The sequence below is a fragment of the Cyclopterus lumpus genome, chromosome 18 (genome assembly GCF_009769545.1).
Source record: "Cyclopterus lumpus isolate fCycLum1 chromosome 18, fCycLum1.pri, whole genome shotgun sequence".
NCBI classification, from domain to species: Eukaryota; Metazoa; Chordata; class Actinopteri; order Perciformes; family Cyclopteridae; genus Cyclopterus; species Cyclopterus lumpus.
The window spans coordinates 1,810,001-1,832,500 of NC_046983.1; the positions used below are offsets into that span (position 1 = coordinate 1,810,001).

The window sequence follows — 22,500 nt, forward strand, 5'->3', positions numbered from 1 at the left end:
GGGAGCTGTCCCCGAACCTGAGACCAGCAGACACGAGGACCGGGGGAGACCAGCGCGTTACTAGACCAGAACCCGGGTTATACACACACACACACACACACACACGTAGTGTATCTACCTCTCAGCCAGACTCTGCTGCTGGTTGATCCCGATGTTAAAGAGAACCGGATGAACTCGAATCAAACGACCGCCTTTTACTTCCTGCGGCAGCGACCTGAAGGTCTCGTACGGCAACGGGACCTGGACCACCAAACTGCCCCTGAACGAGGCGAACACACGCTGAGCCGAGTGTGTGTGTGTGTGTGTGTGTGTGTGTGTGTGTGTCTGTGTGTGTGTTCTCCCACCATGCTCCACTGAGTGTCGGCAGCAGGTCGTCCGGTTGTTCACCGTTAGCCTCGATGACGGTGAACGCGACTCTGCTCAGGTCGGACACGCCCACTTCCATGTCCTCCAGCATCCCCACCTCGTCGCCTGACACACACGCACGCACACACACACACAAACACACACACACACACACACACGCACGCACACACGCACGCACACACGCACACGCACACACACGCACACACACACACACACGCACACAAACACACACACACAAGCACACAAACACACACACACACGCACGCACACACACACGCACGCACACACACACACGCACACAAACACACCCACACACGCACGCACGCACACACACACAAACACACACACACACCCACACACGCACACAAACACACACACGCACACACACACGCACACAAACACACACACACACACACACGCACGCACACACGCACACAAACACACACACACACCCACATACGCACGCACGCACGCACACACACACACAAACACACGCACACACACACACACGCACACAAACACACGCACACACACACACACGCACACAAACACACACACACGCACGCACACAAACACACACACACATGCACACACACACACACACACACACACACACACTGTGTTAGAAGACATACAGAATGTTAGTGTGTGTGTGTGTGTGGGGGGGGGTACCGTAGGTGCTGAGGAGGCCTTCAAACTGAACCAGGAGTCCAACAGAGTGAAGCTGCAGCAGGAAGTCTGGATCCTCCAGACCTCCATAGAGCTTCAACAGGAAACCACAGACCACCGCCGAGAGCTGAGGAGACCAGATACATATGAAGAAGAGATACATATGAAGATGAGATACATATGAAGATGAGATACATATGAAGAAGAGATACATATGAAGAAGAGATACATATGAAGAAGAGATACATATGAAGATGAGATACATATGAAGAAGAGATACATATGAAGAAGAGATACATATGAAGAAGAGATACATATGAAGATGAGATACATATGAAGAAGAGATACATATGAAGATGAATATGAAGATGAGATACATATGAAGATGAGATACATATGAAGATGAGAAGAGATACATATGAAGATGAGATACATATGAAGAAGAGATACATATGAAGAAGAGATACATATGAAGATGAGATACATATGAAGAAGAGATACATATGAAGATGAATATGAAGATGAGATACATATGAAGATGAGAAGAGATACATATGAAGATGAGATACATATGAAGATGAGATACATATGAAGATGAGAAGAGATACATATGAAGATGAGATGAGATACATATGAAGATGAGATACATATGAAGATGAGATGAGATACATATGAAGATGAGATACATATGAAGATGAGATACATATGAAGATGAGATGAGATACATATGAAGATGAGATACATATGAAGATGAGAAGAGATACATATGAAGATGAGATACATATGAAGAAGAGATACATATGAAGATGAGATACATATGAAGATGAGATGAGATACATATGAAGATGAGATACATATGAAGATGAGAAGAGATACATATGAAGATGAGATACATATGAAGAAGAGATACATATAAAGATGAGATACATATGAAGAAGAGATACATATGAAGACGAGACGAGATACAATGTTTATGAAGATGAGATGAGATATATATTAAGATGAAATGAGCCACAACTCACACACTTTATGATTGTTTGGTCTCTTTTTGTTGTTTTGTGTCTCTTTGTAGTTGCTTTGTAGTTACGTTGTGTATTTCTGTAGTTGCTTTGTGTCTCTTTGTAGTTACGTTGTGTCTCTTTGTAGTTGCTTTGTGTATTTCTGTAGTTGCGTTGTGTCTCTTTGTAGTTGCTTTGTGTATTTCTGTAGTTGCTTTGTGTCTCTTTGTAGTTGCGTTGTGTCTCTTTGTAGTTGCTTTGTGTATTTCTTTAGTTGCTTTGTGTCTCTTTGTAGTTACGTTGTGTCTCTTTGTAGTTGCTTTGTGTATTTCTGTAGTTGCTTTGTGTCTCTTTGTAGTTGCGTTGTGTCTCTTTGTAGTTGCTTTGTGTATTTCTTTAGTTGCTTTGTGTCTCCTTGTAGTTACGTTGTGTCTCTTTGTAGTTGCTTTGTGTATTTCTGTAGTTGCTTTGTGTCTCTCTGTAGTTGCTTTGTGTCTCTTTGTGTCTCTTTGCGTCTCTTTGTAGTTGCTTTGTGTATTTCTGTAGTTGCTTTGTGTCTCTCTGTAGTTGCTTTGTGTCTCTTTGCGTCTCTTTGCGTCTCTTTGTAGTTGCTTTGTGTATTTCTGTAGTTTAGTATGATCAACCAATCAGAGACAGTCTCTCCTCTCACCGCCTGGCTGAAGACAGCGTGGCGTCTCTGGACGATGTGCACCGGTCCCTGGGCGACGGTCGAGGCCACCGCCCCCTGCAGGACGACGAAGGTCATGGCGGCGCGGGCCTTCCCCACCGCCTCGCGCACGCAATCCCTAAGAGTGACCACCAGGGGGAGCAGCTGCTCCTGCCAGGAGTACGCAGAGGAAGAGGAGGAGGAGGAGGAGGCTGGAGGAGAGAGACGGGATCACAGTTTAACTTTAACTTTTATATTCCCAGAAAGAAGATTCATCCAAGTTAAAATACTGTAAAAGTGCTTAAACATTAAAGACCCACGGGTGTTCTGGGAGGTCGTGTCCTCGCTGGCTTCCTGCTGCCTCGATGATGTCACCGCCAGTGGGCGGTCCTCCCGCCCCTGAAGCCGGTCGACCATGACAACGATGCAGCTGAGGCTCATGGCGACGTTTGCCCACGCCCGGTCCTACACACACACACACACACACACTTAAAAACAAGCACACACACACGCACAAACACACACATACACACACACACTTGCCCATTCCTCCTCGTCGTATTCTGCCTCCTGATTGGTCGGCGTGTGGTTGCCGCGGAGTTCCAGCAGGGCGCTCTTCACCAGCTCGTCTTTGAGGGCGTGAACAAAGAGCCCCGTCTGGTGGGAGGAGTCAAGAACCTTTAAAAGATGACTAAAACATGTCTGTGGAATAACATAATAACATAATAATAGTGATTAAAAAAGTTAAATATCTTTACAAAAACTTTTAAACACATAAATCCATATATCTATCTAATCTATATATAATATAATCTATATATATATATATAATATAATCTATATATCTATCTAATCTATATATAATATAATATATATATATATACATATATATATATATATATATATATAATATAATCTATATATCTATCTAATCTAATCATATATCCAACATTGGTAACACCACATAACATGTTTTTTAAATTTCCAGTGCAGTCAAAGATTCACTGAATTGTTGGTCTCAGGTGAATCATTCAAGTCTTCAAGAATTTAATGTTTTTTACAGAATCTATTTAAAGCAAACGGTTCATTCACAAACTTTTAATGTAGAATAAAATGTTTTTTAAGCTTCGTTCCGGCTGCTTCTTCTGACTGAAGCGGTCACGTGTTCAAGGACCGTCGGAGAGATGACAATCACCCCCCTCCCTCACCTGTTGCGTCAGGTCGTCCAGCACCTGCTGCAGCCGCGCGGCGCTTAGCTCCAGGGAGACGGCCAGCAGCTCCTCAGCCAACCCGAACACCAGAGGCTGCAGCTGGGCCACGCTGGCCAGCAGCTCCCTGGCCCTGGAGCTCTCGTCCCGGGAGTAAGAGACGCGGCTGGAGGCAAGTATAACGTTTATTATTATTCAATTAGTTCACTATGCTCACAGCATAGAGAGAGTTGTGACCTGTTGCATTATGGGAAACATTACATTTAAAGTGACGAGTCCACATAATTCAACAAAACGCATCGTACTTGTGTGTGAATCTAGAACGCAGCGTCTCTAATCCACACAGAGCGGAGATTACAGGGATTATACAGAGAGGACACACACACACACACACACACACACACACACAGACACACACAGACACACACACACACAGACACACACACACACAGACACACACACACACACCTGTCTCTGTGCTGTGTGTGTTTACTGAGCAGCTTCTTCAGTCCTCCGTGTTTGAAGGCCTGGTGATGATCAGCTGGAGCCCCGAATGTTATGACCTCATACCACACACCTGGACAGACAGATTATTATTAATAATAATAATAATAATAATAATTAGATGAACCTGTGCTGTCTGGATTAATAATAATAAATAATATTACTAATAATAATAATCGAATAACAACAAGATGTGTGGATTATAATGATAACAATAATAATAATAACAACAAGATGAGCCTGTGCTGTCTGTATTAATAACAACAACAACAACAACAAGATGAACCTGTGCTGTCTGTATTAATAACAACAACAACAACAACAAGATGAACCTGTGCTGTCTGTATTAATAACAACAACAACAACAACAACAAGATGAACCTGTGCTGTCTGTATTAATAACAACAACAACAAGATGAATCTGTGCTGTCTGTATTAACAATAACAACAACAACAACAACAACAAGATGAACCTGTGCTGTCTGTATTAATAACAACAACAACAACAACAAGATGAACCTGTGCTGTCTGTATTAATAACAACAACAACAACAACAAGATGAACCTGTGCTGTCTGTATTAATAACAACAACAACAACAACAACAACAAGATGAACCTGTGCTGTCTGTATTAATAACAACAACAAGATGAACCTGTGCTGTCTGTATTAACAACAACAACAACAACAAGATGAACCTGTGCTGTCTGTATTAACAACAACAACAACAAGATGAACCTGTGCTGTCTGTATTAATAACAACAACAACAACAACAACAAGATGAACCTGTGCTGTCTGTATTAATAACAACAACAACAACAACAACAAGATGAACCTGTGCTGTCTGTATTAACAACAACAACAACAACAAGATGAACCTGTGCTGTCTGTATTAACAACAACAACAACAAGATGAACCTGTGCTGTCTGTATTAATAACAACAACAACAACAACAACAAGATGAACCTGTGCTGTCTGTATTAACAACAACAACAACAAGATGAACCTGTGCTGTCTGTATTAATAACAACAACAACAACAACAAGATGAACCTGTGCTGTCTGTATTAATAACAACAACAACAACAACAAGATGAACCTGTGCTGTGTGGACCGGTGACCTCCATCCTCTGTGAATGCAGGTTGGTCGGAACAAACTGAAGGTGTTTGTCTGATTTGCTGCCGCTGGACTTAAAACAGGAAGAGGCTGTTTTAAAGAAAACAATAATGATTAATAATGACTAAATAACATGTTTATTTACAAATTAATAGTGAGAGATTGGAAGAAGTACACAGACTTTAAGTAAACGTAGCAGTGTAGAAATACTCTGACACAAGTGGGAGTAAAAGTACAAAAGTATAAGTAAGTTCAAACATAATATATAATAGTATTGAATTATAATGTGTTCATCAATTTAATGTTGCAGTGAATTTAAACTACTTTATAAACTTTTATTTAGGGATCATAATAAAAAATATACAATATTATTATTATATATAATATATTATTATCTGTAATTTATATCTAACAAAATTATCAAATATATGTTGTGCATATTTGTATATTAATGTAGTGGAGTATATGATATAAATACATTATTCTCTGGCTTTTAACTATCTATAAAAGGTTGTTCTATATAACTCTAATTTTACTGTATTTTTTAAAATGTTTTTGTTATATTATTTTATTATATATTGTTATATTTCGATTGTACAGCACTTTAATTGACTGTTGTTTTTTTTTACGCGCTTTATAAATACATTTGGATTAGATTTTGATCAAAAGTACCTGATGTGTACTTAATTACACTTCTTGAGTAAATATACTTATTTATCTTGCAGGTGTCAAACTATTCCTTAAAAGGACGATTTAAACAAACTGATTTGACACCTGAGAGTTTGTCGAGCTCGGCGAGCGTCTCCTGGTAACAGCCAATCAGGCGGTCGCAGTGGCTGACGACGTCGTGGCGGAGCCCCTCCCAGTGGGGTGAAAGGTCACCGATCTCCTTCACTTCCTGGACACTGAAGAAGGGGAATAAATACGGGCTCGATGGAGGACGGTCGGCCTGGGAATAGAGAGGCGTCACATGACCTGAAGCCAAACACACACCTGACCAGGTGGCTCCGTATGAGCGCGCTCAGTAGCTGTTTGGGTAAAGAGAACGAGAGCGGCGTCTCCGACATCTGTTCCCGGACCAGCAGCCATCTTTGATCCTCCGTCTGAAACCTGTACACCTTACACACCTGAGCACACAACACTGCACACACACAGAAAGGTTCATTTATATATATATATATATATAAATATATAAACCTCTTTTCCCACCTGCTCTCATCATCGGACTGTTTTCTTCGTCGTGGAAGGAGCTGTGAAGACTGTCGCACAGAGCGGGACACTGGAGAGGAATAGGGTGTAAAGATCAAACAGTAATAACACTGTTATTACCAATAACACCGTGTTGTTACACAAGTACCACACCTTGTGATCAGGAGGAGTTTCTCCCTCCATCTGCAGACGGGACACCGTAACCTCGCCGGCCTCGTTCACGCCGTCCAGCGTCCTGATTCAAAGAGAGGAAGCAAGAAAATATATATATTAATATTATTATTACATTCAAATAAATATATTATTATTATTATATTAAAATAAATATATTATTAATATTATAATATAAGATATATATAAGATCATTAACAAAATATCTAGCAACAAGATATCTAGCAACAAGATAACTAGCACAACAAAGCTAACCGTATATATATATATATATATATATATATATATATATATATATATACTAACGACACAACTAAAGTATCAAGACTTCTCCTAAAAGCTGAGAGTGGAAACACAAACCGAACTCACTCACGACCTCTCGCTGATCAAAGATTGTTAACACGGAGCTAACTAGCCTGAAGCTCTGCACAGAGCAGGTAAACACAACTGAGCAGGTAAACACACCTGAGCGCAACGCGCTGGGACACATTACCTGCTCTCTGAACATGTTGTGATATTGAAACAGGAAGTGTGTCTCATACACACACCTCTCACTTCCTCATCTGGCTACAAGTATGCATGCAACGGCCAATCAGGTGACGTCTCCTCCCCCTCAGCCAGTTGAACTGAATTCATTAGACTTAAAGAAAGAAGCTTTAAAGTCAGAATAAAGAGTTTCTTTGTTTTGTTTCACTGGTATATATATATAAATATATATATATATATATAATATATATATGGTGTGTTTACCTGAGACTCAGGGGGATGCAAGGCTCTTTGGACCGGAGCAGATCTCCGATGGAGAAGGAGGTGAAACCCAGAAAGCTCCTCTGAAAGAGAAGGAGGCGAACATTAAACTGGAATAAAAGAGAGTTGAAAGCCCCATTAATAATAAATAATAAATACTTTTATACATGTTAATATACAACAAATTAGACACCATCGAGGTCACGTGTACCAACTCGTTGCTATGGCGATAATCAGAGGATTACCGTGACCAGTGAAAAGCACTCAAATCACACACACGCACATGTGTGTGTGTGCGTGTGTGTGTGTGCGTGTGTGTGTGTGCACCTCCCTACCTGTCCAGCAGAGGAGCTGTTCTCTCCCGGTGGACAAAAACATTTGGTGCACGACATCATCCCGTTCTGCGTCCCCACCAATAAAAGAATAAAATTAAAAAACTAAAAACCTTTCCTTCCTGTTTACTTATTGCTCTTTAAAAATAAAAAATAAAAAAATAAAAAAATAAATCCCGCTCACGCTTTAGTCCAGCAGTTTTCAAACTAATCCTATCAAAATAAAAGCCTTTCTTTTTCTTGTGCAGCACGTTTTCGGCAACAAATTACAATATTTAGTGCTTCACGTAACATTATTTAACAATAAAGGTGCTACACATACGTAATAAACATGTGTCAGAGAGGTTTAATTTGCATAATTATTTTTTATTATTTTATCATATTTTACTTTTTTGGGTATTTTTCTAATCATCATTTAAATTTAAAATAATAACGAAATGAAATATTTCTTAAAAAAGTCGTTTTCTTTCAGTCACATGAGTAACAAAATACCTCCGACACTGAACACAACCCTGAACGTACAGTTTTCCCATCTGCACCTGAATGCACCACTGAAAGCTTTTTCTACTGAATAAAGAGAGTGGAACAAATGTTTGACAACGAAAGAGACGACTCTCTTCCTGCAGGATGAATCTACACTGTAGAAGAAGAAGAAGAAGAAGAAGAAGAAGAAGAAGAAGAAGAAGAAGAAGAAGAAGAAGAAGAAGAAGAAGAAGAAGAAGACGAAGAGCAGGAAAGTATTAAGGATCCGGACAAATTAATCCATCAAATGAAAAAATCCTGCTTCAGTCGTTCATCTGTCAGCTGGAAAGAATAAAATACTCTGATTCTCTGCTCCCTTCATCCCCTCCTCCTCCTCTTCCTCTCCTCCTCCCCCTCCTCCCCCTCTTCCTCCTCTTCCTCCTCCTCCTCCTCTTTCGTCATGGTCGACAGGATTAAAAAAACAAACATTGGCAACATGGGAAATATGCAGATTAGCAAAGCGCCGGGCGAGTTTGGCAAAAAGGAAACATATCAGTTTTTCTCTAAGTGTGTGTATGTGTGTGTGTGTGTGTGTGTGTGTGTGTGTGTGTTTGTGTGTGTGTTTGTGTACGTGTGTGTGTATGTTTGTGTGTTTGTGTGTGTGTTTCTGTATGTGTGTATGTGTGTGTTTGTGTACGTGTGTATGTGTGTGTGTGTGAGTGTGTGTGACTACCAGATTAACTGAATCGTGGTATTACAAAACCTTTGTGCTAATCCTCTTTACGCTCTAAGAAATAAAGGAGCGAACTAGAACCATGACAGGGCCTTCAGACCCTCACGGACTACAAACCTGTGACAGGGCCTTCAGACCCTCACGGACTACAAACCTGTGACAGGGCCTTCAGACCCTCACGGACTACAAACCTGTGACAGGGCCTTCAGACCCTCACGGACTACAAACCTGTGACAGGGCCTTCAGACCATCACAGACTACAAACCTGTGACAGGGCCTTCAGACCATCACAGACTACAAACCTGTGACAGGGCCTTCAGACCCTCACGGACTACAAACCTGTGACAGGGCCTTCAGACCCTCACGGACTACAAACCTGTGACAGGGCCTTCAGACCCTCACAGACTACAAACCTGTGACAGGGCCTTCAGACCATCACGGACTACAAACCTGTGACAGGGCCATCAGACCCTCACGGACTACAAACCTGTGACAGGGCCTTCAGACCATCACGGACTACAAACCTGTGACAGGGCCATCAGACCCTCACGGACTACAAACCTGTGACAGGGCCTTCAGACCATCACGGACTACAAACCTGTGACAGGGCCTTCAGACCCTCACGGACTACAAACCTGTGACAGGGCCTTCAGACCATCACGGACTACAAACCTGTGACAGGGCCTTCAGACCCTCACGGACTACAAACCTGTGACAGGGCCTTCAGACCCTCACGGACTACAAACCTGTGACAGGGCCTTCAGACCATCACAGACTACAAACCTGTGACAGGGCCTTCAGACCCTCACGGACTACAAACCTGTGACAGGGCCTTCAGACCATCACAGACTACAAACCTGTGACAGGGCCTTCAGACCCTCACGGACTACAAACCTGTGACAGGGCCTTCAGACCCTCACGGACTACAAACCTGTGACAGGGCCTTCAGACCATCACGGACTACAAACCTGTGACAGGGCCTTCAGACCATCACGGACTACAAACCTGTGACAGGGCCTTCAGACCATCACAGACTACAAACCTGTGACAGGGCCTTCAGACCATCACGGACTACAAACCTGTGACAGGGCCTTCAGACCATCACAGACTACAAACCTGTGACAGGGCCTTCAGACCATCACGGACTACAAACCTGTGACAGGGCCTTCAGACCATCACGGACTACAAACCTGTGACAGGGCCTTCAGACCCTCACGGACTACAAACCTGTGACAGGGCCTTCAGACCCTCACGGACTACAAACCTGTGACAGGGCCTTCAGACCATCACGGACTACAAACCTGTGACAGGGCCTTCAGACCCTCACGGACTACAAACCTGTGACAGGGCCTTCAGACCCTCACGGACTACAAACCTGTGACAGGGCCTTCAGACCCTCACGGACTACAAACCTGTGACAGGGCCTTCAGACCATCACGGACTACAAACCTGTGACAGGGCCTTCAGACCCTCACGGACTACAAACCCGGTCCACGGAGGATGCAATCTGCTCAGCTCTCCACCCGGACACAAAAGACTCATATGTGAGAATGCTGTTCATAGACTTTAGTTCAGCATTCAACACCAAAATCCCTCAACAACTCATCTGCAAACTTGACCAGCTGTGGCTCAACACCTCGCTGTGTAACTGGCTGCTGGACTTCCTCAGTGAGAGGCCACAAGCAGTACGTGTCGTCAACAACACCTCGAGCAGCATCACACTGAGCACGGGGGTCCCTCAGGGCTGTGTGCTCAGCCCACTGCTCTTCACCCTGCTGACTCATAACTGCAAAACCACCTACAGCACCAACCGCATGGTCAACGACACAACTCTGGTCGGTCTCATCACCAAGGACGATGAGACCGACTACAGGAAGGAGGTCAGCCTTCTGACCACGTGGTGCGGAGACAACAACCTCCTTCTGAACAGCAAGACTTCCGGTCTCACTGAACACCCACCGCTGACCATCAATGGTGCCGAGAGTGAGCAGCACCAACTTCCTGGGGTGGACATCAGTGAGGACCTCTCCTGGACAGCCAACACAACATCCCTGGCAAAGAAAGCAGAGTCGCCTCTACTTCCTCCGGAAACTGAGGAAGGCAAGAACCCCCCCCCCTCTCTTCAGCCTCCTGCCCCCCCTCACACGGTCTCTTCAGCCTCCTGCCCCCCCTCACACGGTCTCCTGCCCCCCCTCTCACGGTCTCTTCAGCCTCCTGCCCCCCCTCACACGGTCTCTTCAGCCTCCTGCCCCCCCTCACACGGTCTCCTGCCCCCCCTCTCACGGTCTCTTCAGCCTCCTGCCCCCCCTCACACGGTCTCTTCGGCCTCCTGCCCCCCCTCACACGGTCTCTTCGGCCTCCTGCCCCCCCCCCCTCACACTGTCTCTTCAGCCTCCTGCCCCCCCTCACACTGTCTCTTCAGCCTCCTGCCCCCCCTCACACTGTCTCTTCAGCCTCCTGCCCCCCCTCACACGGTCTCTTCAGCCTCCTGCCCCCCCTCACACTGTCTCTTCAGCCTCCTGCCCCCCCTCACACGGTCTCTTCGGCCTCCTGCCCCCCCTCACATGGTCTCTTCAGCCTCCTGCCCCCCCTCACACGGTCTCCTGCCCCCCCTCACACTGTCTCTTCAGCCTCCTGCCCCCCCCTCACACGGTCTCCTGCCCCCCCTCACACGGTCTCTTCAGCCTCCTGCCCCCCCCTCACACGGTCTCTTCAGCCTCCTGCCCCCCCTCTCACGGTCTCTTCAGCCTCCTGCCCCCCCTCACACGGTCTCTTCGGCCTCCTGCCCCCCCCTCACACGGTCTCTTCGGCCTCCTGCCCCCCCCTCACACTGTCTCTTCAGCCTCCTGCCCCCCCTCACACGGTCTCTTCGGCCTCCTGCCCCCCCCTCACACTGTCTCTTCAGCCTCCTGCCCCCCCTCACACGGTCTCTTCAGCCTCCTGCCCCCCCTCACACGGTCTCTTCGGCCTCCTGCCCCCCCTCACACGGTCTCTTCGGCCTCCTGCCCCCCCTCACACGGTCTCTTCAGCCTCCTGCCCCCCCCTCACACGGTCTCTTCGGCCTCCTGCCCCCCCCTCACACTGTCTCTTCAGCCTCCTGCCCCCCCTCACACGGTCTCTTCAGCCTCCTGCCCCCCCTCACACGGTCTCTTCGGCCTCCTGCCCCCCCTCACACTGTCTCTTCAGCCTCCTGCCCCCCCTCACACGGTCTCTTCGGCCTCCTGCCCCCCCTCACACGGTCTCTTCAGCCTCCTGCCCCCCCTCACACGGTCTCTTCAGCCTCCTGCCCCCCCTCACACGGTCTCTTCAGCCTCCTGCCCCCCCTCACACTGTCTCTTCAGCCTCCTGCCCCCCCTCACACGGTCTCCTGCCCCCCCCTCACACGGTCTCTTCAGCCTCCTGCCCCCCCTCACACGGTCTCTTCGGCCTCCTGCCCCCCCCTCACACGGTCTCTTCAGCCTCCTGCCCCCCCTCTCACGGTCTCTTCAGCCTCCTGCCCCCCCTCACACGGTCTCTTCGGCCTCCTGCCCACCCTCACACGGTCTCTTCGGCCTCCTGCCCCCCCTCACACGGTCTCTTCGGCCTCCTGCCCCCCCTCACACGGTCTCTTCAGCCTCCTGCCCCCCCTCACACGGTCTCTTCGGCCTCCTGCCCTCGTGGGAGGAGATACCGGAGCCTCCGGGCCTCAGCTTCGTCCACCAGGCTGTCAGGAAGCTGAACTCCTCCCCTTTTAGACTCATATGTCTAAGTTATGCTGCTACAACTCCATGTCCGACTGTTGCTACAATACACATATAAAGTACACAATAGTTTTTATAGTATCTTAACTTATATGTTGTCTACATGTTCTTTGTGGTTATTTGTTTTGCACTTTATTATTATTATTATCACTACTATCACTTTATGTTGTACAAGAGAGAAACATAATTTCAGATCTTTTGTATGTTTGCACAAATGAAAGAAATGACAAATAAAGCTGACTTTGACACACACACACACACACACACACACACACACTTACTACGGTGTGTGTGGTCGGCTCCTCTTGGAGTTGTGGCGGTAGAGAGGGTCGTCACCGGGGAAACCCACTGATGTCAGAAACACACTGCCCTCCGGTCCCTGTAACACACACACACTTTAAATTTAAGCCTGATAAACATGTTTCAAAGTCCCTACAACGTGTGTGTGTGTGTGTGTCTCTACCTCCACTATCTGGCTGCAGCAGTGCTTCCTGACTGTGTGAGTGTGTGTGTCGATTACACACACTTGTACCTCGACTCTTCTGGCTTCAACAGCAACCGCACACTCTGAGGAAGAGAGAGAGCATGATGAAACGTGTGTGTGTGTGTGTGTGTGTGTCACATACCAACACTGAGGTGCAGCGGTGAGACTTTATCAGCGGCTCCACCTTGTGGTCACAAAGCAGAACTACATCAACACACCTTGAAACGTTCACAAATGTCAAAACTGGTTGTCAATAAAACATTTTAAATGTTATATTTATATGGAAGGACCTTTAAATTGACTTAGTAGAAGTACTAATACAACTGTGATTACTCTGTTACAGTAAGAGTATAGTAAGAGTCAGTTTAATCAGTGAAATGTAGTAAAAGTATTTAAACTCTGTACTGTTATATATTCTATTAATAGGATTTTATATTGCCTCTAATAAATGAGAACATACTGCTTTAAGCAGTGGTGGCTGGCCAATAGAGGGCCACGGGTTCTGGCCCCGCCCACCTTGAGCCACAACAACAACAAAGTATAACAAATGTATTATAATAATATTAATTATATTTATAAATTATGCAAATTGTCAATATTTGTGTTTTGGAGATATGGAATACCCTCAGTAATATTTTAAAAATAGGATATCTGCGCAAAATATTTGCTTTTCCTGCTCGTCCTCTCCGCCTGTCTGCATGTCTCAGCTGGGGCCAAATCTGTTCTGGCCCACAAGAGGCGGGTCTAAGACGCAGTTTAGCCAATTACTGATTAAAGATATGAATGAGTGACATACAATTTAGCCAATGAGCGTCCTAAAATAGGTTCTCGTCAGGCGCCTTTTTTTTTAACGACATGAAACGGCCAGCGCGAGCGCTTCTCTTCCAAGAAGAGACCCGAGGAGAACCGAGGAGAACGTAAGAGAACCGAGGAGAGCGTAAGAGACCCGAGGAGAACCAATGACAACTGAGGAGCATGTGAGAGAGCCGAGGATAACATAAGAACCGAGGAGAACGTAAGAGAACCGAGGAGAACTGAGGAGCACGTGAGAATATATATATATATATATATATATATATATATATAATATATTATATATATATATATATATATATATATATATTATATCCATCCATCCATTTTCAATACCGCTTATCCTCATTAGGGTCGCTGGGCGCTGGAGCCTATCCCAGCTGACATAGGGCGAAGGCAGGGGACACCCTGGACAGGCCGCCAGTCCATCGAGGGCACATGTAGGGACATACAACCATTCACTCTCACATTCACACCTATGGGACATTTAGAGATCAATTAACCTGCAGCATGTCTTTGGACTGTGGGAGGAAGCCGGAGAGCCCGGAGAGAACCCACGCTGCCACGGGGAGAACATGCAAACTCCACACAGAAGGACCGCTCCGACCGGGAATCGAACCCGCGGCTCTCTTGCTGTGAGGCGACAGTGCTAGCCACTACACCACCGTGCAGCATTTGTTAAAAATATATATATATATACATATACATATACATATACATGTAGACATATAAATATAAATACACATAAATATATATATAATATACACATATACTGTATACATAATATATACATACATACAAATATATACATGTATTTATATACATATACAATTTATATTCATACATGTATATACATCATCTTGCATCATAAAATATAAATATATACATAAATATGAACATAATAAATCAACTTAAAGTCTCGTTTCTTCTAAAAAGCCTTTGATGGTTAATTAAATTAAATAGCTGAACATTAAATGAAGCGGGTTAAAAACATTAAAACTGAACACATTACCTTCTATGGTTTTATTCAACTTTAAACACCGTAAAGTCTTTATTAGCCTCGCGTGACGTCACCACAGTCACCAGCTTACAACCCGTTGAGCGCACTCGGTTGGCGCGTGCGTAAACTTCCCCCAAAAAACACGCGTTAACGTCCCCAAAAGCGGCTTCGTTTGAAGTCAAGAGCACGCGCTCTGACGCCGGTAAGAGAAGCCGGTGGACGCGGCGCGTCTCCAGCCGCGGCTCCGGTTCTCCGGTTCTCCGGTTCTCCTCCACGATGGAGGGACTTTGGACCGCTCAAGTCTCGCGAGAGTTGCGTTCCTTTTGGCTGCGTTGCTCACGGGAGGAGCACAAGATGTCGCGAGAAAGACTGGACAAGAAAGCCCTCTCGATCCATGCTGCTGTCGCGAGTATATATAAATATAAAAATATATACAAATATTTATATAAATATATACATATATTTATATACTTACATAAATATATATATTTATATATAGAATTTGATATTTCTATATTTCTATAAATATATATTTATAATATTTATATAAATATATACATATATTTATATATATATATAAAAATATATATATATACATATATTTATATATAGAATTTGATATTTCTATATTTATATGAATAAATAAATAAATAAATAAATAAATAAATAAATAAATAAATAAATAAATGCGGTATGATGACCACGGCTGAAGTGAAGAGATAGAGAGAGAGAGAGACACGCCCACTGCTGCCCTGCTGCCTACTTCTCTTATCAGTCCATAAAACCAGGCTTCACTTTCACGGAGACCAACGGCTCTGCGGCCGGTTAACGGTGGACGGTAGACGGTTAACGGTGGACGGTAGACGGTTAACGGTGGACGGTAGACGGTTAACGGTGGACTGTTGACGGTTAACGGTGGACTGCTGACGGTTAACGGTGGACTGTTGACGGTTAACGGTGGACGGTTGACGGTTAACGGTGGACTGTTGACGGTTAACGGTGGACTGTTGACGGTTAACGGTGGACTGCTGACGGTTAACGGGAGACGTCCGTTTCATCGGGACTGTGCAGCTTCGGCAGGTGAGTAATGAACTCTTCTTCTTTCACTACTTCTACTTTACTCACTCGTTTGTTTGAACACGTTAATAATACACACTTTAATGTAAATAAAGCAGTTAAAATGAGCTCCACCTCTACCAGCTTCTACTTTAAAAGTGATGGACACATTAATGCATACACCTTAATACAATAATGAGATACATAATATTCTAAAATATTATTTAAATACGTTTTGACAGAGTATTTCTTCACTGTGGAATTTCTACTTTTACTTCAAGTTAAAGATCGGAGTACTTCTCCTTCCAATATTGCTGAACGGTGAAGTTTGCAAAGTACAAATAAGCTTTATAGCTGCTTCTGTGAACAGGAGGTGAAAGGTCAGAAGGTCAGATACACTGAACCTGGACATGAACCTTCTAGACTCATTAGACCAGAGTCCAACTGTTCACCACATCAGCATCATGCTCAGAGGGCCGGTCGTAACTGTAACACTGTATACATATATATATAATATATATATATATATATATATATAATATAATGTTTAAATGTAACTACTCCCGAGCATATTGTTAAATAACTGTCTTTGCATTTGATTGTTTATTCGAGTGTACAAATATTGTACATTCATTTATATAAATGTATAAATATATATAAGCACATTTCTCTAATATTATAACCATTGCATTTAATTATATTTATTATAACTCACATTACTGTATGAAAGATAAAACACACGTTATTACATTAACTGTGGAGACAAAACTCAACGAATAGTGAGCTGCTAAGAACATGAGTGACAGATGTGGATCAGTGGTTCTCCACTGGTCTGGGGCTAGTAGTCTGGATCAGTGGTTCTCAAGTGGTCTGGGGCAGTGGTTCTCAAGTGGTCTGGGGCAGTGGTTCTCAACTGGTCTGGGGCAGTGGTTCTCCAGTAGTCTGGATCAGTGGTTCTCTAGTAGTCTGGATCAGTGGTTCTCTAGTAGTCTGGGGCAGTGGTTCTCCACTGGTCTGGGGCACTGATTCTCCACTGGTCTGGGACAGTGGTTCTCCAGTAGTCTGGGGCACTGGTTCTCCACTGGTCTGGGGCAGTGGTTCTCCAGCAGTCTGGGGCACTGGTTCTCCACTGGTCTGGGGCACTGGTTCTCCACTGGTCTGGGACAGTGGTTCTCCAGCAGTCTGGGGCACTGGTTCTCCACTGGTCTGGGGCACTGGTTCTCCACCGGTCTGGGACAGTAGTTCTCCAGTAGTCTGGGGCAGTGGTTCTCTAGTAGTCTGGATCAGTGGTTCTCAAGTGGTCTGGGGCAGTGGTTCTCAACTAGTCTGGGGCAGTGGTTCTCAACTAGTCTGGGGCAGTGGTTCTCTAGTAGTCTGGATCAGTGGTTCTCAACTGGTCTGGGGCAGTGGTTCTCCAGTAGTCTGGGGCAGTGGTTCTCCACTGGTCTGGGGCAGTGGTTCTCCACTAGTCTGGGACAGTGGTTCTCCAGTAGTCTGGGGCAGTGGTTCTCCAGTAGTCTGGGGCAGTGGTTCTCCACTAGTCTGGGACAGTGGTTCTCCAGTAGTCTGGGGCAGTGGTTCTCCACTAGTCTGGGACAGTGGTTCTCCAGTAGTCTGGGGCAGTGGTTCTCCAGTAGTCTGGGGCAGTGGTTCTCCACTGGTCTGGCTGGGACACCATAACCCCTGAATGACAAGCCGAGATCCAAATCTACCGAGCAGAACTCGAGCCGCTAACGTTAGCTGAAGCTTTGATATAGCATGCTAATTAGCTAATAGAAGACCATTATAGAGTATTTAGGTTTTAATATCTTAGACTCAAGATTTATCACCAATTTCCATTTAAATATTTGCTGTGTTTTTGTTAATTAACAAAGGATCTAACGCATGAACAAGTTGAATAGATAGAAACGCATTCTTAAACTCTGATATAGCTTGTTAGCTCATTAGGGTTAATTGGGGGCTAATAGATGGAGAAACGCATTCATTTACAACAAAATGAAGAATTAAAGAGCAAAACAAAGCTACAAGCTGGCTGGAAAAGGGACAGGAAAGTAAAATGTTCCTCGGGTGTTTCAGGAGGAGCGAGGGTAAAGATGCCGGAGACCAAAGTGACGATGGAGCACGGGCTGAACGGAGCCTCAAAGCACCAGGTACCCCCCCCTCCCCCCCCCCCCCCCCCCCCCCCCCCCCCCCCTTCAGGTAGACGTCACACAGTTCGTTAATGTGGCAGAATTAACACCTTTTCTCCAGTCTGCAGGTGCGCGCTGCGGCGCCACCGTCAGCTTTCACAACATCGACTACCAGGTGACTCAGGGAGGGAGCTGCCTGCGTTGGAAGAAAGGCACGACCAAGGCCATCCTCATCGACCTCAAGTGAGTACACGGCGGCTCGCTTCACGAACACGCCGGCGACAGCTTTTCTGGGTTTAACGTCACGCATAGAACCGGGATTGTGTTTGTTTTGTGCTACTTTCGGGTCAACCGGATCTTTGCAAACTTGCTAGCTGGGTCGCTATGTCTGTATGTGTTCAACGCAGCTAATTAGCTTTAGCATCCTCTATTTTGACATCTAAATATTGAAATCTTATGGCGATATTTGAGGGGTATCGAGTCAGCTAAGTGTTTGATTTTAATGCTCAACCAACAGTAAATATTGTTAGAATAAAACCAAGAAGTTATGTGTTTTTGTCGTTGGGAAAGGTCCAAAAGTAGAAGGTTAATTTCTGGAGCTTTCAATCTAATCTCAAGGTCTTCATCCACAGATGGAATCTTTACAAACTTGCTAGCTGGGTCACTAACGGTGAAAATAGACAACATATAATCCCATTGAGCCCTGTCTCATAACTAATATTCCTCTTTCGTTGAATGAAACTGTATGTCTTCAACGCAGCTAATTAGCTTTAGCATCCTCTATTTTGATGGGTCTCTGGCTCTTCGTTGCCTCAAAGGTCAGAAATGTAAAACAAGATATGTTCGCTTGGATTTACTTCGTCCCCGCAAAGCAACTCCACTGATACTGATGATTTTTAAATTAATTTATAGGCTTTAGAGTTTAACTGAGGCTGGCTGCCCGTCGGGCGGTTATTGTGCGTTTTGTGTGTCTACGTGCCGACAGGACGACACCTGGAGCGCTAACGGGACTCGATCGAGGCGGATCAAACGCACATGTTTGGAGGCAGAGGAAGGAAGTTTTCTTTGTCAAAGAAACTCACTTTTCCTCTGCCACACACACACACACACACACACACACAGAAGCTTGTATAACTAAACAATGACTCTTAGGTTAAAGCAACAAGCAGACACAGTGGCAGGATGCTCAGCGTGTTTTTAATTCACAGAAAAATGTTGGCCGGCTAATTTTAGGGACCTGAAGAAATCTGTCTGTTTGGTTTCCAACAAACATTCAAGGTTCCCAGAGGATGAATCCTTCTGACTTTGGCGATCCTCTGACTTATTACCAACTGGTTCATTTCTTTCCACTTATCCGGTGAAACAACTCAACATTTATTAAATGGATTGGCGCAACATTTGGTTGTCAATGGTCATCAGAGGATGGACCCTTCTGGCTCCGGTGGTACTTTTTTAACATGCGTCAATCCCTGACAGTTTAGATAAAGCATATTATTCAAGCCATTAGATCTCTCCATCCTACAAACCCCCTTTTAAAGTCTTCGATTATGTACTGAAATGTTATGACGTTGTGACATGTTATGAAATTGTATATTATGAAAAAGGCAGCAGGTCAAAGTGCAGCGTGTGCGTTTAAGGAGGGTTGTATCTGGTATTTTATTGTTATCGTGTGTAATCATTGACCAGTCTGACTCAAAGTTGAAGGTTGGTTTTATATAAACGGTGTCATATATTGTCCGTCTCAGTTGATCTGCTCAACGCGATCTTTTCAGGGTTAATTTTGGCTTAAATATGACAATCCTTCGATGAATGAATGACGGGAGCTTCTGTTCATCACAAGGAGGTCAAATATTCTGTTTTCTGGTTGGTTTGATTAGATATTACATTTAATGCCCCCGCCCTTCAAAACATATTCATTTGTCCTGCTGCTTGAAGAGAGTGAAGCTCAACAGAAGGGTTGAAATAAATATAAACAACAACATGTAAACGAATGAAGGAATAAATATATGGGAAGAGAAAGGCAGAAGAAATAGAAAGCAAGTGAGAAAAAAAGACATGAGATTAAACACAAACACATATTTTCAGCATCATTTCAGAGCTAAACATAAACCAGTGACATGTTTTAAGAAATGTTTTTCCGACTAATGGCGGTTTATTGGTTTGGCTGCGCTGTCATTATTTACACAGTGTAAACAAATAAAATCCCCTAAAAGAACTCTCCCTTCCTTGTAAAACGTATAAAACGTCAGAACAACTAACGGAGGGAAAGAGAACCGTCGTTTAGGAGGAAAAACAAAACTGTAGCGTCACGTGTTGAAAATAAATCATCAAATTTGCTGATTCGTTCTGGAGGAAGTTCCAATTTTGAGTCAGCAAAAAGACCAAAATATCAATCAAACTATTGCAAAACAGCTGAAATGTCAATTCTTTAAATGTGTCACCACAAAGTTCCCCAACAGTCACTCTGAAGAAACCTCCAAAGGAAACAGTTAGAAACATTAGAATTGAGATGAATGAGCACTGTGGTGAGCACAATCATTAGCTTAGCTTAGCACAAAGACTGTAAACGGTGGGAAACTGCTAGCCTGGTTTTGTACCAGCTCCTCTAAAACTCTATATATCTTGTTTTTAAAATCAAAATGTGAAATGAATGACAGATTCCTCATTAAGGAAGTAAAACCAAACGGCCTTGTGGTGAAATATTAACACGGCAGATTTTGGACCGGATGAAGACCTGATCCTGAGTCAGCAAAAAGACCGAAAGTGGAATCAAACTGAATGCTTCAGTTCCTCAGAAACACGACAGCGGTGGAACTGACTCGTCATTTCAAACTAAAACATTTGTCAACAGAATCGATTCGGATCAGCAAACATAAGCCCGTAGACTGTTAGCTTAGCTTAGCACAAAGACTGGAAACAGGGGGAAAGTGTTAGCCTGGTTCCGCACCAGCACCACATATTTTGTCTTGTTTGACAAATCTGCACTCATCTTTTATTTTCCATTTGGTTTATGCTAAGCTAAGCTAACTAGCTGCTGCCTGTAGCTTCATACTTACATTTTCAGACACTATTTGCCTTGACAATAAAGAAAAATCATGGATATTTTATCAAGATTAAGGATCAAGTTGGACACAGTCGCACAGTAAAGAAGTGTTATTCTACTTCCAGCTGTTAAGATTAAAAATATCAGGGAAAATGGGAAAGTCAGTCCCATTTTCTTCTGTACGATATATAGTTTTAATATTCAACGTTTTTTTCCCTTGAAATGGAATAAATGTTCTGCAGGTTTCTGCTGTAACGCATCTTTTTTTTTCTTTGCGTCTCGCAGTGGGCTCATGAAGCCGGGTCTGAACGCCATCATGGGAGCGACAGGAAGTGGAAAGTCATCGTGAGTGCTGATTCTGTACCGAGAGAGAAACCACACATTCGCTCTCATCCTTGGGACAAGCTGTGTCCGCCATTTTTCTGCCATTTTCTTCGCCATTGGTCGGCCATTCTCGTAGCGTCCTCTTGGATGCATGCCTGGAGTCTCTGCATTAATGTTCTACCGTTGTCCTTCAGGTTCCTGGATGTTTTGGCGGCCAGGAAGGACCCTGCAGGTTTGTCAGGAGAAGTTTTGATTGACGGAGCTCATCAGCCGCCAAACTTCAAGTGTCTGTCTGGATACGTGGTGCAGGTGGGTGAGACAGACAGGAAGTGAGACAGGAAGTCAGATCTGCAGAGGCCATTAGAGCGGCTGTGATTCAGGGTTCACATTTGAATGGTTTGATGGTCTTCAGGACGACGTGGTGATGGGGACGCTGACGGTCAGGGAGAACTTCAGGTTCTCTGCGGCGCTGAGACTCCCGAAGTCCGTCTCTCAGAAGGAGAAGGAAGAAAAGGTCGAAAAACTGATCCAGGAGCTGGGACTGGGCCGGGTGGCCGACTCCAGGGTGAGCAGGAGGAGGAGAGATGAGGAATAGGAGCAGGAGGAGGAGGAGGAGGAGGGAAAGGAGCAGGAGGAGAGGGAAAGGAGCAGGAGGAGGAGGAGGAGGAGGAGGAGAGATGAGGAATAGGAGGAGCAGGAGGAGGAGCAGCAGGAGGAGGAGGAGAGAT

The 22,500-nt window shown here is 44.6% G+C and overlaps 2 protein-coding genes across 4 annotated transcripts in view; one reads left to right on the forward strand and one right to left on the reverse strand.

Annotated features, from left to right (window-relative positions):
• Window positions 1-16,278, reverse strand: part of LOC117748096 (type II inositol 3,4-bisphosphate 4-phosphatase-like) — an 18,895-nt gene extending 2,617 nt beyond the window's left edge. The window contains 20 exon segments of the mRNA XM_034557720.1: window positions 1-17; window positions 119-259; window positions 345-471; window positions 1,039-1,162; window positions 2,704-2,912; window positions 3,021-3,165; window positions 3,244-3,357; window positions 3,909-4,074; window positions 4,377-4,485; window positions 5,512-5,619; window positions 6,304-6,434; window positions 6,523-6,670; window positions 6,739-6,808; window positions 6,892-6,973; window positions 7,660-7,739; window positions 13,205-13,233; window positions 13,236-13,302; window positions 13,387-13,490; window positions 15,233-15,251; window positions 16,051-16,278. The exon segment at window positions 1-17 is cut by the window's left edge and continues 81 nt beyond it. Of these exon segments, the coding sequence (XP_034413611.1) occupies window positions 1-17; window positions 119-259; window positions 345-471; window positions 1,039-1,162; window positions 2,704-2,912; window positions 3,021-3,165; window positions 3,244-3,357; window positions 3,909-4,074; window positions 4,377-4,485; window positions 5,512-5,619; window positions 6,304-6,434; window positions 6,523-6,670; window positions 6,739-6,808; window positions 6,892-6,973; window positions 7,660-7,739; window positions 13,205-13,233; window positions 13,236-13,302; window positions 13,387-13,490; window positions 15,233-15,251; window positions 16,051-16,278 (2,218 nt within the window).
• Window positions 15,928-22,500, forward strand: part of abcg2a (ATP-binding cassette, sub-family G (WHITE), member 2a) — a 17,536-nt gene continuing 10,963 nt past the window's right edge. Inside the window, exons 1-7 of one of the 3 annotated variants that reach the window (XM_034556818.1) lie at window positions 15,946-16,146; window positions 16,259-16,300; window positions 18,353-18,426; window positions 18,527-18,648; window positions 21,734-21,793; window positions 21,967-22,081; window positions 22,185-22,337. In XM_034556818.1, coding sequence (XP_034412709.1) covers window positions 18,370-18,426; window positions 18,527-18,648; window positions 21,734-21,793; window positions 21,967-22,081; window positions 22,185-22,337 — 507 coding nt within the window. In that variant the 5' untranslated portion in view covers window positions 15,946-16,146; window positions 16,259-16,300; window positions 18,353-18,369. Of the gene's footprint in view, window positions 16,301-18,352; window positions 18,427-18,526; window positions 18,649-21,733; window positions 21,794-21,966; window positions 22,082-22,184; window positions 22,338-22,500 lie in introns of all 3 variants that reach the window. The other 2 variants (XM_034556816.1, XM_034556817.1) reach the window with 2 other exon arrangements.